This window comes from Apteryx rowi, unplaced genomic scaffold, assembly GCF_003343035.1.
Source record: "Apteryx rowi isolate R43461 unplaced genomic scaffold, aptRow1 scaffold_265, whole genome shotgun sequence".
NCBI lineage: Eukaryota > Metazoa > Chordata > Aves > Apterygiformes > Apterygidae > Apteryx > Apteryx rowi.
The window spans coordinates 243,249-261,492 of record NW_020449030.1 but is presented as its reverse complement, the minus strand read 5'-3'; the positions used below and the strand labels follow the sequence as shown (position 1 = coordinate 261,492).

Below are 18,244 nucleotides of genomic sequence, written 5' to 3'. Positions count from 1 at the left end.
AAGGCAATGGACGGTTCTTGGCACAGTTTTAGGCTGGGCCAACTGTTGCAAACTCGGCCCAGGACCAAGAGTTAAGAGGTTTGAAGGGTCTTTCCCATTTTGCACATCCCCACCCTGTTTTAGAGGCCAGTTTAATTTACTAGTAGAGCTTTAGCCTTAGTGGCTTAGTATACCTGTAGGTAACTGGATATGTGGAAAGAGTAAAGCTTAATTAAGTGTCTTATACCCAGCCACACAGGAAATCTTGGGGAGAAAACAGGAATGAGTCTAATTGCTGCTGTTCCAGATGAAGCTTCTTGCCACTGGACTATCTTTCCTCCTTGGGCAGGCTCCCAAATTCTCTCCTACGTTTATTCTTGCAGAAATTCATTCTGCGCCACCCTTCCTGCTTAATTGCCACTATTTTCCCTCCGGTTGGGGTGGGACTGCTAGAAGGGATGAGATCCACTCCTCCCTCTGCCATCCCTTTGGTGGTGTCTGTCTTTGCTCTAGACACGTTTGGTCAGAGTCAGCGTTGAACTGGCAGGGACCGGGTGCTGTTCATGCCAGGAAATCTGAAAAGGACCCACCCTGAGCGTGTACTGGATTAGGCTGTGTTGCATTTGCCTGCTCTTTTTTCTTGAATGGCAATAAAGAGAAATGATTTATAAGTCTGGAAGAGATTCAGAACTGAAATAGAACAGCAGGTGTCCAGATGTATTGTACCTCTGAAATGTTTATAATTAGCAAATTTGTTTAAGTAAGAATTAGTGGAAATCAGTGCCTCTGATGGTATGCTTGCTTTTTTTTTTTTTTTGTGCTCATTCTTAAGCAATGACAGGCTTGGCCAGTAAGTTTCCAACTTTTTCATGTTCCTCTTTAATAGTAGAGGAAAAACAACATAACTGAGTATGTGTAAGATATGTTTAATCCCCAGGTTTAGATCTTATGGGCTTCCTAAAAAACCAGCTGATATCATGTGCTAATAAATATATTTGTATATGTGTGTGTGTTTTTGTATGTGTGTGTACATGTATATGTCTATACCTATGCATATGTATACACCTTTATGTGTAGGCTATGCACATATGCCAGGGTAAGGTGAGGCTAAAAGATCATCTTATATTATGTGGTAGAACTTGAATTATCTGATTTAGTTTAAAGGTTCATAAAATAAATAGGTAGAGAAAGGAGAGGTGATCACATGAGCATTTGCAAAATGAGCCCTCACTTAAAATGCTTTTGGGTAATTTCTACAGTTCAGAATAACAGCCCGCATTTCATTTCCAAGCTACTCTGTGGATGGAGAATTGCAAGGGTAAAAAAGGGGGAATTTTTAGTTACATACGGAGTTATAAGAGAAAATTGTAAGAAATTTAAAAAGCAGATCAGTCAAGTGACAGCCTTAGGAAACCAGGCTTCATTAGTTCAGTTCGTATTTTTACAGCAATTATATGAAGAATCAGTAGAGTTAAATTGGTATGTTTAACATTTTGAGAAAACATAGCATGAGAGTTCCCTGAAATAGTTCCCTCAGTTCAGAGTACCTCTGTGCCACAGAATCCTTGTCAGTCCAGAGCAGCATTCATAAATACAAAACCGCTGAAGTGCAGGTGGATTTCGGGAGAGGACTTTCATGTATCCTTGGGGTTCTGAATGAACTAAAGGGAGACATGAATTGCCTGTCCGCTTCTTTTAAAGTTTTTCTGTGTTTCCAGCTGACAAAATAGTTGCCATGTTTGTTTATCATTTGTCATTGTTATTATGCTCTTGTATCATAATTACATATTTGCATGATGAGTAACAAAGGCTTTGACTCCTATGTTAAAATGTTTAAGTATGAAAGCATCGTGGGTGAAAAAGATTCATCTTGCACAGTTACAGTTTTAGTAGTAGATATAAGGGGGTTTGAAGTGAGGAATATTCCTGAATATCATTAGAAATCTCTCCTGAGATTATATAATTGAATTATTTTGTAGTCATCCAAAATAAATGGAAGACCATTTAAGACAAGACAGGAAAATATACTGAGAGGTATGCTTCAGAAACCCATCCTGTAATGGTATTGGGAGATGGAAGAATTAACCCAAAAGATCCTTCCCATCTATTGTTCCATGTATTTATAAGGTCTGAAGTCTTGTAAAATGAGAACACTATTTGGATGATTTGAACTGTTAATGATTTAAAAAAGAAAAAATTGCCTCAGCCTGAAAAGTGAGTGAGTCAGACTAGAAATATAATAAAGCTCTGAAAGACTGGGGGCATATTTCTATTGCCCCCAACTGTAATTCTTCACCCCAGGAGAATATGAGGACAAAAGATTGCATTGTTAAATCCATTCACTGCTGTGAGGAATAACTGATACACATATGCTTATTAATTTCTGCTTGTTCTCAATGACTAACAGGTTTCATTCCTGATCTTTTCCACATAGCTGATTTCCTTTGGGAATTCCTGTTCCTGTTATATTTGAATGTTCTCTCTCCTTTCTATCTTGGTGCCCACCAGGTCCACTTTTTAGCACTTGCTGAAAGGTGCAAATAGCAGGCTACAGCTGAGCCAGAGGAGAAATGATTGCATTTGGCCTTAGATGACTTGACAAGTGGCCATGTGCTAGTCATGAGCCTTAGGCCCAGGGCTTTCCACTCAATAAAGTGGATTGATTTCCCTCTGGCCTTCTCCGCTTGGAGCAGTTCAGCTCTACATGGTTCACTCTTACTAGCTGAATAAAACAATTATTACTGCTCAGTTCCCGTTTTCTTATACTAATACACTATAAATAAGCATCTGTTTTCTCTGGGGGAAGATGTGCTCCCACGAAGTTTATGTGGAAGTGGGGGAACTTCCTAGCTCATCTCAGTCGCTTTCGTCATTTCTGCATTGACATGGCTGTTTGGTTTAATAGTAGGATTCTCCTGAATGCTTATGGCTCCCATGATATTCCTTCCTTTGTCATGCATTTGTTCCGGCATTCACTGGAGATATTGCGTAAATAATGTGTTCTTATTTTAGCCAGCACATCTGATGAAATCCTGGAAAGTTTTTCAGAATATTAATTGCTTTTCTAGAGGGAATTTAAATCAGCCGTTTTGTACTTGGCTCAGCAGGATATTTGAGTGGAGTTTTTCCATCAGTAGTATAGTGAAACATAGGCTGATGTCTAGGTAGATTCAGTTACTATTTCTTTATCTGTGATCAATAGGTATTAGGTGTCTGTAGGTAATAGCTTTATTTTGCAGGCAACTTGAAATTTAAAGCCAAAATGAATAAATTAAAAAGGTCTAAAATCAGGCTCCTGTGTCTATGTTTAGGCACATTAATATATATGTGACTGATCTGTCAAACTGTAGAAGAGGAAATTTCTTCTAGAAAAGGCAGTGAGATTTGCTTACTGCTCCATGTTTTTGAAAGTTGGATCACATACTCTGGTCCCTTTAAGGAGCTGGGAACCTAACTTCATCAGATAATGTGGTAATAGCCACAACATCAAGGTCTAAACAGTGAAGAATTATTAGACAGACAAACCCCCTTATCCTACATCTTTTAAATAGACGTGCTTTTGTTCATGATTTAATTTCTAAGTCATCCTTGCACATACCATAGGGTATGGTGACAATTTACATGAAATCAGTGTAGAGGTTGGAATACTATACTCTTAATCCAAATTATTTTGAATAACCTGATTTATTCCACTGAAGTATATGGCAGAGTTTAGGAAGTTGAAGGAATGGATGCTCAGTTACAGAAGGCCAGCTCTGCTACCTTTCCCTTTTGAGATGCACTTCTAACTATTTGTGGACTGATGTGCTGTGTCAGGTCTGATCTAGGCTGAATCTAGTCTGGTCACCTTTTTTTTTTTTTTTTTTTTTTTTTTTTTAACCCAAATCAGAAAAGGACATGTTTTGAAGAGTTCTTTCAGGAATCCAGTTTCTCTCCGTTCTCTTCATGCGTTGTCCTTCAGCTGTCTCTTTCCCTTTTTCTGTGACAGGATGGAAGCAACTCTTGCTGAAACACAATACTGGTAACCTCACAAGGGAGTCTTGATTGCATGTTTTGGCTAAGGCCTGAAATTTCTGTGTGCTTCCCTGAATTTTGGGGGGTTAAATATCTTGAAGTACTTTTTTTCTTTGTTTATTGGATTGGAAATACTGGATGATTTCCGTAATTTCTGTGGGCAGGAGTGCCATAAACACAGCCTTTTTCAGTTTTCTCTGTTTCTTGTCCTCTTCCCTACTCCCAGAAACATAGATGTGTTTAATTTTAGACAGCCATTGGAAGGAACTGAAGTGATTTAGGGAGTCAGGTTTGAAATACTGGATTGCTTCCTCTGAGCAGAGAGCTCTAACCATTAGGCTGAAATCAGGCTCTTTCTTGTGTATTTTCCTTCTAGCCTCATGCCTTTGTAGTCCAACGTCAGCAGGAAGCAATACGAGAATATCTTCACCCAGCAGCTCAGTGTTTAGGATGCCTTAGGATACAGGAACTATGGATGCGATCTCCTTCTTCTTCCTGAGGCAGAGGATTGTAGATGTACCCCTGGCCTGTACCACAAAATGTGGAATGCAACTCTGTGCCGTTCTTCAAGAGATGGTCTGGACACAAAGGCACTTGCTGTGAGGCCCTGAGCTGAGTGTCTGTCTAGATGCATCCTCCTTCCCAGCTGGCTCTAGTTCTCTTCTTGGTGTCTGTTGTGTACAGACATACCTATTCACTCTTTATAATTAGTGTCTTTTAAGTTAGGCTTTCTGAATTGCCCTCTAAAGGACTTTGGCAACATGCATCCATATCTACTGACTCTTTAGGATGCATCTGCCACCTTTATTGATTTCCCTAGAAGCATCTTCTTTTCTGCCCAGAAGAGCTGTCAGGCAGAGTTTGAGGAAATTGCATGTTTGTCCAGGATGTCTGGTGACCTGATAGGAAGTGCTATGGGGCAATTCCCAGGAGCTGCTGGGTCCTATGCAACAAAAGAGAATGTAGAGAAGAATCACAGATCCCCAGAACATTGAATTTACTCTGTGTTTTGCTGTAGATCTGGTGATGCCAGGATATCTGGCCAGCTTGCTGTGCACGGGCTGTCATTAGCTGTCATTAGTTCTCTGCTTCTAGTGTGAAAACAGCATGTCCTAAAAATGTTGGGATTATCATCTTTGTGCTAGTGAGCACACAAACTCTATTTCTCTCTCGGAAATGCCAGACAGAAGTATTGTGGCCTTGATGTAAGAAATGCAGCTGTGTTTCTCATTCAGGTCACTCAGGACGATTCTATTCTCCCTTCCTCCTCTGCATACCCCCCAAAAAACCCTTTGAATTTTTTCATGAATCTATTTCTTACGTAAAGAAGCTTTCTGACCATCTCGGAGAAGCATATTCAAAACTGTGAGGTACTTGGTACAATTTAAGCAGACTCCAGTAAGAATCAATGGATTTTGAACTTCTGTAAAACCACTATTCTGGACTGCTTCTCTTCACATTGGATAACAGTAACTTCAAAAATTATGAAGTGTTTCAACAGCACGAATCAATTTGTTTTACCCAATTTCCCTTTATCCATGTCTGGTTAATACCTACAGCCCAGTGGTTTGAAAATTAGTTATTTTGTTCAAAACTTAGAATATATGAAGAACTCTATAAATACCTAAAAATGTTATTGTAAAGCCTAAGCCACTTCTAAGATCTCATAGAATTAACTTTAAATTAAAGATTATATTACAGTAGGGCCTATGCATATGCTGACAACGGAACTGTGCTCTAAACAACATGCAAATGTTGAGCTGGTAGTTTCTGGACCAAAGAGATCCCAGCCCAAATAGACCAAATAAGGGCATAGTAAGAAAATATATAAGCAATCTTCACAAATCATATGATGACTTACAGTGTGTTTACCCCCTAATTCTTTAGGAGGGATTTGGACATACAGGAATTAGTCAACCGGAAAGGCAGATGAAGCAACAGTTTGGGGGGATGGAGCGAGGAGAGGCCAACATAGTGGAAGAAAAAGTGAAGAAAGCAGATTGCTTTGGCTGTGAAAAGTCGCAGGGTTGAGGCTTTAGCAAGCGCACAAGCAAGGTGGGACGCAGTCATAGCAACATCTGTTCAGTCCAGGGAAATGGTGGGAAATAACAAAATAATCCAGAGATATGATCAGCCTGCAATGGAGTTGGCTGCTGAACCAGCTCCAGCAGTCTGAAGGCGTCCTGGCCGCTGAGAAGTTCTGGTGGGACTGGAAATCCTTTCTCCTCCAAACCTGAACAAGCTCCAGAGCCTGCACAGAAGCAGGGTTCACTCCTACACAATTCTGGATTGGGGACTCATCAGTATTTCTGCTATCTCAGTGCTGCACAGGAACTTGAGTTGCTCTGGCATAACAAAATATTCCTAATGTATTTCAAAGTAGCTTGTGTTGTATTGCATGATGTAGTGGAAGAGATATGTGCTCAGTAGTTTTAGGAAATGAGGTATTTGTTCATTCCTGCTGAACTATAGATTTAGAAACAAAATTCCAGGATTATTAGGTAGTTCCTTAAATGTATTTACAGGACTTGATTCTTTTAAAAGTGTAGGTCATATCTTTGATCACCCTGTTCACTTTGCCAAGATTTCTGCAATACAAACAGGGAAATTGTCAGGCAAGGATGTTTCTACAGTTTATTTTTCTTCTCCTCTGAAGGTCAGTCTTTCCTATATATAGCTACTCTAGTTCTTGAGGATTAATTCTGAGGACTTTGAGGCCATACCTCTGAAATGTCCCACATTTTGAGAGCGATTCCCATGCGAGGTCCTGTCTCAGGACTGGGTTGTCTCGTGATTATTGCCCTTTGGTGTAGTAATCTTTATTAAGGAAAAAGTGCAAGTTCAGCCTTTGCGTTTAAATCCTCAACAATTTCCCCTTCTGAAATTCTGAGAAAATGAAAGATAGGAAAGGAAAATGAACGGGCAGAGTAACTAGCCCCAGATGAACTGCCCACCTCCCGACTTTCTTGAGTCTTCTCATTGCAGCTTAGTGCAAYTTACAGTATAGTTTGAAATCTGCTAGTCCCAACACTAACCAGCTTCATAAAGGTCCACATCTGTTTGGAAAGTTCAGACAGTATAGAAAATGTAAAGCTAGCTGTCTCCTTCAGTAAGAATCTCCTTAGCGAGGCAAGGACTAGAAATCTCTATGCCCTCTGGGCTTAAGACTGAAAGTCTTTCTCCAGGGCTGATACAGTTGGGCAGAGCTATTCAAACAGTTATTAACTCTGTATGTCTTTTTTTCCCCTGAGTCTCTGCAACTCTGTGTAGTCTGATCTTTGTCCACATCCTACACAGATTTGCTGGCTCTTTGCACTTACAATTGAAATATATTTACTTTGGAGATAGGAGTCATGGAGCCAAGCTTGTGGAAAGGAATATTCGTATTAAAGGAAGAGACTCATGGAGTGTCAGGTTTCCTAGGTGAACAGTTTTTGTAATCCTCACTTGAGGTATTTGTCCTCTGAATATTTCATAAGCTGAAAAGCATTACACGTTTGAGAGAATGCACCCTGAAGCCTAAAAAGTCTAGTCAGCTGACCAGAAAGGTACTGGCCCCTGTTCTCAATAGCGAGGGAAAAGTAACCATGACCTTGACAGAACTTGGGTTTGTTGAACACCATGAATATAGTGGTCACTGATGGCTGCCTCATTTAGCCATGATGAATTTCCATAGAGATTTGCTTAGGCTTATGTAGACGTCTCACATATTCCCTTTCTGTCAACATGCCATTCCCTTTGCTGCTTAAATGGTGCACCCATGCCTAGTGATATGTCTGCCTTTTACAAATCCTAGTTTTATCAGTCCATTTATTTTCAGAAATGGTGGTCTTTCCCAGAATTCACAAGATTGACAGCAGTTCCGTTGTTCTAGGGTATCGTTGGTGTGTCACAGTTGTTGTAGTTTTCTGTTGCTTATAGGATACCTGAAATGTTTCCTACCATATACAAAATCCAAAAAATGATTCAAATCTATCTTTACTGTAGGTCAGTGAATCTGTTTGGTTCATGATTTCTTCTGTTCCAGTTTTTAGGACTGAAAATAGTTTCATAAATAGTTTCTTATTTTCTGTTTTATTCTCATGCACATGTGTTGGGATCAGAAATAAGAGTGCCAGAAATACTGTGTGAGAAGTAATTCTTGTCAGATGAGAAGCAGGAATAGATTGAGGAAAATCTCCAGGAGAGTCTGGTTTTGGTGAACTTTCTTGTTCAATTATAACAGAATAAAGAGGGTTCTGATAAAGATGAGATTTGGCTGCCTTTGAATTTCCATAACATTCGCACCGTACATTTCCATGTCACAAATTTCATTGTTTTTTCATTTCGTCCAAACATGCTGCTTCTTTAAGAGAACTTTGATCTTATCCTTTTCATGCTAAAACAGTACTTTTCTCTGTTTTTCGCAGACTGTTTTTGAGAGGAACTGTCAATCTGATGACTGTGCTGCTGATTTGAAACTTCAGGGTAAATTATTGCTGTCTAGGTGAGTGGGTGAATTTTTTTTTCTCTTGTTCTTCTTTCCTGCTCATATGTTATTCATTTTATGTAAGAAGCACTGAAAATCCAAAATACAAATACAGAGCTTTTATATCCTGTTCCAGACTAGAATGATGATGACAACAATACCATCTTTAGTGCAGTAAGGTGTAGAGAATGTACATAAAATCAGAACACCCATGGTGGTAGGCGCTGTGCACACACAAAGATACAAAGACAAAACTGGAGGAAAAACTAGCATAGTGGAGGGGAGCAGGAAAAGTAAAGAAATATGCTGAAGTCAGGTCCTGATCTGCTAGACTCTGCCATTTTTCAAAGACAATAAAATACCATTTATGGCATGGTAGGAGTAAAACTGTATGTGGCAAAGCATTTTCGTTCAGAAAAAATGTCACACAGAAAATTAAAATAAGCAACAACTCAGAATATGGTGAATTGATTAATCTTCTTTGAGGTTTGAATTATTTATTTTAATTTCTGAACTTGTGTGATTTTGCTCACTCTCTGGAAATATTGCCTTCCTTTGTCGGTTTCTTTCTGTTAATAACCTGGAGATATATGTGTGTGTGTGTGTGTGTGTGTGTGTGTGTGATTTCACTTTCTTCTGGGATAATAAACCTCATTAAGTAGACAAGATATGTTCTGTCCCTTTTGACTGGTGATCCTAGGAAAACGCCTGTTCTTTGCCAGGATGTAGTTATTCAATTTCTGGGTAAATCGGGCTAAAGGTGAACTTCACACATCACTTCTGTTTCCTTTTTTTTCCAGCATGTTAAGCACATTTTTAGAAATGTAAGTGCTGATGCGAGTTGTTTAATTGTGTGTCAGGGGTTTTGCTATTTGATGCAGATCCTTTCTGTGAAACACTTTGCTTTCAGGTCAGGTAAGAGAGGGGAAGAAACTGCTCTACTTTAGAAAAACAAAAAAGAAAGAAGTAATAGTCAGCAGATACACACAGGTTTTATGTAAGTCTACAATGTGCTGTAGTTGTAGTTCTAGCTGAAACTGAACCTAAGTCAAATCTGAGAAGTTATGGACTTCTCCAGATACTCCCGAAGTCAACAGGAATGTTTCACTGCATTGGCTGGGATGGCATGGCAGGGATTAGGTCTCGGGTTGCAGAGTCCAAGCTTCAACTGTGATTACTCTGGATTTTTGACATTTTGCTAGAGGTTAGTGGTAAGCAAAGTGTATTAAAAATAGAACTGGAGACCTGTCTGTGCAGACTGGGAAAACAAATGAGGGATTTTGTCCTACAGATGAGGAATAATCAATAAAAAGTAAGGGACAGGTTCTAAAAACTGTTGTCAGTCAGTGCATAGTAATCGCAGCAGTAAGAGTTATATTGAGTGATTGGAGCATTAGACTATTTACTTTTACAGCTGCTATTTATGTTATCATGGCAATTTAAAAGCCACAACTGTCAAAAAAGCTTGGTTATTCAAATACAGTACAACATTCCTGTAGCAAAATGTTGAACAAAAGCTCTCAAGTCTTTTTTATTCAGTGACATTCTGAAGTCCTGTTTGAGATAAACAGGATGTCGTCAAATCAATCAAGTCTACAATGAATGGGTTTCCTTTAGGTAAAGGACTGTGTCAGCTTCAGTTACTAAGAAACATAACAGATTGAGTATCTCTAAAGAAAACAGAATGATTTTTCTGTCTATAAAAATACAAAAACATGCTAGGCATTCTGATTTTAGGGAAGTGCCTGTCTTGAATATGGTCATTTTTCCAGCCCCATATACCTCATGCTAAAGAATGCTGTCAGCATTTTTTCCCATTATTCCTGTTTATGTAAAAGCTGTGTACAAAGTATTCTTTTGTAGAAAAAGCATGAGCAGTAAATCTATTCCTATATGCACCCAGGAACTAAGCAACTAACTTTGTTATTAACAAGACTGTGGCAATGCTCTTGTCTCAATAATGGTGTTTGACTAAATCCGGTGGATTTATTGGTAGAAACTAAAATCAGGAATACAATTAGTGGGCACATGGATGCATTGGATATATTGGGGAAGGCTTTCCCCAGACATATGTGCTGTCTCTTGGATCTGCTGCAGTTCTTTGAAGATGTCACTGAGTATGTGGATGGGGTGATCCAGTTRATGCAATCTACTTGTGCTTCCAAAAGACTTCCATTAGGATTTCTCACCAAAGGCTCACAAAGAAAATAAGTTGTTCAGGGCTAAGACGAATAGTGCCTGAGCGCTACTTCATAATTGTAAGATAAAAAACAAAGGGTAGGAGTAAATGGACTGTTTTCCTGATGCAAAAACCTCCACAAATGTTTGTGCTAGGGCCAGTGGTATCCACCATATTTATAATTGATCAGGAAAATAATCTGCTAAAAATGAATAGCAAGGTGATAAAGCTTGCAAATGATACTAAGTTATTTAGAGTAACGGAAAGAACAGAGTAACGAAGCGATACAGTACTGGAAAGCAAAATGCAATTAAGAGTGTTCTTAATACAAGACATGGTTAGTGTGGATTCTACTTTTGGGGGTGTTGCAAATGCTGAGAGTTTACATGGGTTCAAAAAGCCTAATAGATAAAGTTAATGGAGGAGATATGTAATAGGAGTAAGTGTGAATGCTGAAGGCTGCAGAAATATGTGAGGAAAATAATACCATACACTTGCCTTGTTTTTCCATAGGCCTCTGCTTTAAAGATGGTTGGATACAGGACTGTGGACTAGATGAGCTGACTTAGTCTGGCTGTTCTTATGCACTTTTCGTTCATTTGTAGCATGTTAGGGCCAAAAGCTGTGCAGAGCACGATATATTGTAATGTATAGTTTTGTGCCTCACAATATAACATGCTTTTAAACATGTGCTGGTTAGAGAATCTGTGTGCATAGGAAGTTAGCTACTTCTCAGGTTACATTATCATCATGAGACTTGCTTGCTGAGGTCACATGTACAAGCTCAGGTACTGCGCAAGCTACTCTGATTTAGAGTTCCTGGGCAGTGCATTTGAATCGATAAGAATTATACAGTTAAAAGATTGCACCCGGCTTTGAAGATGCCAAAACAGTATACCAAGTGACTATTAGGAAAAACAGCCCTGTGTTGGCAAGAGCTAAACAGGTCTGCATGGATTGTGTGATTTTTGGGATCTTCCTTCTCTTCCCACTGCTTATTCATGTGCCCTCAAATGGGAAGCACTGCACTTTGATTAAAAAAAAAAAAAAAACAGAAAAAAACAAAAAGAGTCCTGGATGTTCATCCCTCAGACCAGGTAATGACATAATATGCAGCCGTTTATCCAAACCAGGGAAATCTGCAGGCATAAGCTGGAAACTTTGCTGTAGTTCTGACCAGCTGTGGTTGGTTTTGTCTCGTCCTTTCCTGTTGGCGAGGCTGTCGAGGTGCTGTCGCACGTGAAAACTGTGCTGCTGGGTGAGCTGAAACCCTCCTCTGTGAAACTGGTAGAGGGAAGGAGAGGAGGAGAGAGTAGGACTGCTCGAAAGTAGGAAATGATTAAAAAATGTGAAAACTTTCTGGCTGCTTCCGAAAGCTTTTGCGAAGATTAGCGGCGGGGAGGATATGTTGATGATTCACATTTTCTGCTTTTGTTAATACTTCTGTGACAGTGAAAGGTGTCCTTGGACACTTTGGCTGAAGGTCTGGGTTACATGCAGTACACTGGAGTAAGGAAGAGTCGCAATGCACTTATCCTGAATAGGAAAGGGCTTGTTTTTAGTTAACAGCGAATCTCTCTTAAGCCTCCCTTCAGGCTCATCTGCCTTTGTTAGCATGGGTTTGCATGTAAACCTGCTCATATTTGTTGTAGGGATGGAGCGTAGGTGCAAAGATGAAGGAACCAAGCTCTTCCTGATCGTGGCAGATGCCATGAGGGGCAGCAGTCATGGATTGTGGCTGGCAGGTTCAGATTGGAGACTGGGAAAACTTTTTCACTTAGGAGGTTAGTGCTGCACTGGATCCAGTTGCCAGAGAGACTGGACTCTCTGCTGTGCCAGCATCTCGGCTAGACGAAGTCCCAGCAGAGCTGATCTCCTGTTAGCCACAGTCCTGCTTTGAGGAGGAGGAAGATGGACTGTATGACCCCTTGAGAGATCGTTTGCAACCAGCTTTTCTGTGGGTCTCTGACTTTATCGAAGTGAATCCTCTCTGTAACCTGAGTAAAATCTCCTCACCAAAGAATCGCCTGTCACCAACACGCAGCCACTGGCTTAGGGCCGTCGTGGGTGTCTGCCAGCGCTGTGGCTGCAAACCTGCCTGTGGGACTCCTTGCTCTTCCCGATGCCACCTTTACCAGCAAGGACATGTACCATCAGCATGGGGGGGTAGCAATGATGGGAGCGGGGCCTGATGAAACAGATTGTGGGGAAGTAAACTTCACAGGGCAGGCCTAAAGACCGACCACGTAGAGCAGCTGAATGGTGGTGTGCTAGGGCTGCTGCAACAGGTCTTGCTAGTGCATGGCCTGGGTTTATTAGTGGGCATATGAGTGCTGTTCGCATACAAGTGCAGGTAGCAGCTTAGGAGCAGGGACAAAAAGGACTCATGGAGTGTGCTGGGGACTTAGTGAAGGGAGTGGTGGGAGAAACGGAAGGGGCAAAAGACAGGGAGTTCGTCTTTCCAGTCACGACTCTTTTCAAATCTGTTTTTCTTAATAACCACGTGAGGTTTTGGCACCACAGAGTACACAGACTACCTCATGGCCTCACCGTCAAAGAATCCTAATCATTAAACCTTGTGGCTGTCATCGGAGAGAGCAAAATCTGGCCCTATTTGTGCAGTAATGCCCCATTTAAAAAAAAAAAAAAAGTGACTTGAGAAAGAGGAGACTTAAAAAAAAGTATCTTAGCATAAAAAAGGTCTGTATGTGTTGCATGTGGGTAACTCTAATGGCACAATCTGAAACCATAAGAGATATGGGAATAAAATATTTTGCAATAGCATTTATTTTATAGCCACAGCCTTTGGGACAGCAATAGGTTTTGCTTGCCAGCAATACAGTACTGAAAAGCAAAATGCAATTAGGAGTGTTTTTTAGCTATTATTTTCAAATATGTTTTTTAATGTTAAAAATACCTTTATTACATATCATGCTTGACTTGAATGCCTCATTCTGTTTTCTCAGCACAGCAAATGTCTTTTCCATTAGGTTTATGTAGTAAATAGTACATTTTTATTGAGCCTCCCCATAGCTACTTGTTGAGAACCTGAAATGCATCTGTTCCCTCATGATGTGCTGGGTGAATATCTGAAGTATGTTTTGTGGAAGGTTAGACTTTTCTGGCCTTAATCTGCTCATCCACGCTTCTGTTACTTTCTGTGGGAGAAAAGCACTCTAGCTAAAAAAAAAAGCAGGGTAGACAGGAACACAAATCTTATCTGTGATATTAAACTAGCTTCGTGTTCTGGTCTGATACCTGTCCATCTGATGGACACTCAGGTATCTCTCTGCAAAGGCAATAGTAGTTATCAAGCCTTGTTTAGACTCTAGTGGGAACTGAATGAAAACCATAAAGGAGATGTTTGAGTAATAGTAAGGGCGTTTCAAAAAACAGTCTTTCTTTCAGCTATAATAAACCAACTAAAAGACCAGAGCAGAATGGGTGGTGGCTTCCTTAGGAGATGCAGCTAGAGAGGAAATCCTGTATGACTGTGTAAATATAGTGACAGCCTGTGTCCCACAATGAATCGAACAGCTTTGCGGAAAACAAATAGTGCAAGAAGAAAAATGATGTTGCAGCATGTCATGTAGCTGCTGTATTCCAGCACGAGTGAAGCGAGCTGTGTGCATGTTATGTAAATCAGTTTGTAAAGACAAGACTGTGAGCCTCCTTGGATAGAAAATGCTGTAATAAATATTACTATTCCTGAGAAGGTTCCAAGAGGAAGTCTGTGTTCCATATATTTGTGTGACATAAGCTTACCCTTCATCTGTGATTAGAAATAGGATTACTCACCCATTGGGCTACTTCTGCTTGTATGTTTGGCTGTTTGGAATATGTAACTTTTTATTGTTATTATATTGGTTTAGAGCATCCTTAACAGACACCTTTTATTACAGACTCAAATTGACCTTCTTCCCCTACAGACTGATTGGGGTTCCTTCCTGTATATATTGCTGCAAATTATTTATGTTGGAAATGTTGAATTATAAGCAAAAGTCAGAGAGAGTCAAAAGGGTGACAGGTGCATTTTGCAGACTTTCAAACTTTTGCAAATTGTTTTGCATTGAAGCCAAAGCTTTCAAAAGCTTACTGTGAAATGGAATTTTTGAGAAATGTCCCTTCTCCAATTGAAAGGTCAGGCTTGTGACTTGGGCCATCTCTGCTTCTGTCAGTTCCTCTGGAATTAGCCAGCAAATGGACAAAAACCCAGTCCGTCAAAAAATTCATCAAGTTTGAAATGTTTCCATTTTAATAAAGTAATTTATGGTGAAAAAGTATTGCCAGAAATCTTATGGTCAGTTCTGCAGAAGTTTTTTTTTCTCCCAAAGAAATTCCTTCTGTGACTTACTAAAGAATTAACAAGGTTTCTGCCAATCCTCCTTTTGCCTCTTTAATTTGTTTTGGCTTATGTACTCAACAGGCAGGTAAATGGTTAGATAATGGTCTTTTGGGATGTAATCTCAGAGGACCTAACCCCGGCCCCACAGAAAACACAGGGGAGAGCTTGCCTCTTCCCCCCACCTCAAGCTCACTGGGCTTTGGAGGAACTCCCAAGTTTACAAGCATATTATTTGTATTTGTGAAGAATGAATAATTTCACATGGGTGACTACCTGTGCAATTGATAGAGGCATGTGATTGCTTTGCAAATGCTACATATAGATGCAATAAAGAATATGCTGACAGACTCAGTAAAATTGGTGGTAGTACTCCCTCTGATTCAGTGGGCCCACGATCAGACATTAGGCACTTGGATTTGAAAAATAAATCTCAGCAGTTTCATTTTGACCTGTCAAATTATTACAGAACCTGAGCTGAAGGAATCCAGAAATCACAGATAAAAACATGTGTTATGACAGCTTTGTCCAATTTAGTTTTCACCAACACAAGCAATAATAGTGCAGAATGTTAGTTTAGTGTGGTAACAATGCAGATAGATAGGCAGTGTGCTCCAAAGGAAGGAGCAATAACGTAAAGTTTCGATCAGAAAGATCAAAACTTTTCTGAGTGTATTTCATGAGTATAGTAGTGTGTGCATTTCATGAATATAGTAGTGTTTTATCTTTTTTTTTTTTAAGTAAGGGTTTTCACTGATCATAGGCTTTGTAAACCTGTGGAGAAAAGCTGCAAGCTTGTGCTTTAATGTGGGAAGCAAAGCTGTTTCATAAATTTGACCAGGCTCGTGCCTCAGCACTTATCTCGCTTTGATCAAACAACAGGAATTTGTTTCCAGAGAGGCCTCATGTTTCATGGCCTGCCCGTTGTGGTTTTATGCCCCTGAAGTGCATCTTAAAAAAAACATTCGTGATGAGGAAAAACAATATCCTTTCATTTGGAGTTTAATTACATGCTCAGATAATATCTATTTTTTCCTTCCTCTTCATTCATAGCAGATGAAGAATTTGTTTTCACTCGTTTTGTCTTTTATATCTTTCATTGAACTTGCACCTCTTTCAAAAATGTTTTTGACACTGTTTACCCTAGCCTGGCTACTCTAAATAGCGGAGCTATTCAGATGGAGCTAGTTTTCTGCTTCATAAAAAAAGAACAAAAGAAAAATGAGCACACGCTATGGTTTAGCATATCTAGTGCTAGGAAGGTGCTCCTGGGCTTTCAGTTGGGACCATGTTTGTGTTAAGCTGTAGATACCAATGTGGATATTCCTGACTCCAGGGACACAGAGACAGAGCCCTGACTGATCCCATGGGAGTCATGTGCTGCTTGCGAGTCACTTGATCATACCCAATCCTGTCCTAAGTTCAGATCTTTTTAAGTACCAAAAGAGTTGTTTCCAGGGAGAGAAGAATGGGAAAACATTGGAAAAGTGCGTATGAGTAGATTCTTTTCTATGTTCTCAAGAAATCATGCCAGGTTTCACACTGTGATTTAAATGATTTCATAAATTATAGCATATTTTAATGCTATTTCAAGGTAATATGGTGCACTGCAAAAGATTAAATGAAAAGGCTTATTATTATACCACTTTTTGTATATTAGTACATTTGTAATTGTATTTGAAATTAAGTCTGGTCGGTGAATCCAGGAGGCAGAGTTCTGATTTCTAATTTATCTTTTACCTACAACCAGTTGCCAGTAGATTGAATGATGCGTTTGTGAGGCACGTGGAAAATTTTGTTGTAGCACATCCAGGATCTGATTTGCAGTTTCCTGAAAGGGCTACCCAGCAGCGCCAGCAATTAATCAGGATGTAGCACAAGTTGCAGTGGGAGCATCGTCTGAGGAACGAGTGAATGTTTTCCACTGTTGAGGGTGAATGGGGATGAAGGAATGGTTCTTTGGTTTCCATCTGACTAATTGCACACAGAGCTTCCTAAATCTCTCACAAAATAAATAAAGTCCAATTCGATAGCCATGGCCAGTCCTGTTCCTTTTGAACATATGGTGACTGAACCCATCCAGATGGTAATAGAGCCATCAGGTGATGAGTGGCAAGAAACCTCAATACTCTGCATGTAATGCAAGAATACAGATTTCCACTCCCTGTTTTTTTTAATAGCAGGCCACTCATTACCAATCAGGGGTATTGTACAAGCCAGTCTTGCCACTTCTGAAATATTGCTCTGCTTTGTAAAAGCCACTTGACCGTATCTACTGGAACAGGATTTTACTGTTTGCTTGGTTTTTTTAAACTCAAAACAAAAGCAGTGTGCTTTGGTATAATTTGAGTTTATTGTTGAACCATTATGTAGCCTTTCATTCTCTGTGAGCATCCCAACACCGGTATTTTATGGACCTAAGAAATTGCAAGGCACCATATTGTTTCTTGCTCTAGCAACCAAAGTACATAGCTAAGAAAACCAAAGTTTAACCTCTGGCAGTGCTGTCATATGTTAGCTGCCTCAAGAAGCTGAAGTTCTTGATACTGGTCAGACTACAATGAAAAGCAGATGCACCATTATTTTGCATTTCCAAACTACATCTTGGTGGATACATACATACACGCATACATATATAAACACATGCTCTTTTGTTATGCAGCTGCGTGAACTTTTCTTTTTTTATTATATCTTGCAATGACAAAATCTTTGTAGGTCAGCAGGTAAATCACTTTGCTGGTTCTGAGCGTGCTATATGGTTGAAACGGAGGAGAAGTGTTGCTGATACTTTAGTGAGTATATGTTGGTTATCATGTTTGACATTTAGACATAACTTTTTCATGATGTACAACACCTGCTACTCAAAAACAAATTTCCTGAAGTAAGAAACCTCTGCGGTTTCTACCTGTTCATCTCTGATGAACTGTCTTTTATTGACCTCTAAAAGTGACTGGTGTAGAGGTCACTGGTCTTTTTCTCCCTCTTCCATGCTCAGCTGAGTGTGCTTTTAAATTACATATTGTACCCCAGCATTCCCAAAATGGGACAAACAGTAAAACCTGTCTAATCAGATTTAAATAGGAAATCAGTTTCTGAAGGTATAATTTCTCTGGTAAAAATGTGGCTTATTTGGTGACTTTGTTAACGATCTAATTCCTAGAAACCTTCTGTTAACAAAGTGCTGCTGAATCCCTCCTCCAAATTCACTTCCTCTACCAGATCTGTGGACAATAATCTTCAATTGAAACTCTTCAAGTATTTT

The 18,244-nt window shown here is 39.7% G+C and overlaps 1 protein-coding gene across 1 annotated transcript in view; it reads left to right on the top strand.

Annotated features, from left to right (window-relative positions):
- The window catches only part of ITGA9 (integrin subunit alpha 9), a 233,419-nt gene that overhangs the window by 128,406 nt on the left and 86,769 nt on the right, over window positions 1-18,244 (top strand). Inside the window, exon 17 of the mRNA XM_026067943.1 lies at window positions 8,403-8,479. Coding sequence (XP_025923728.1) covers window positions 8,403-8,479 — 77 coding nt within the window. The remainder of the gene's footprint in view (window positions 1-8,402; window positions 8,480-18,244) is intronic.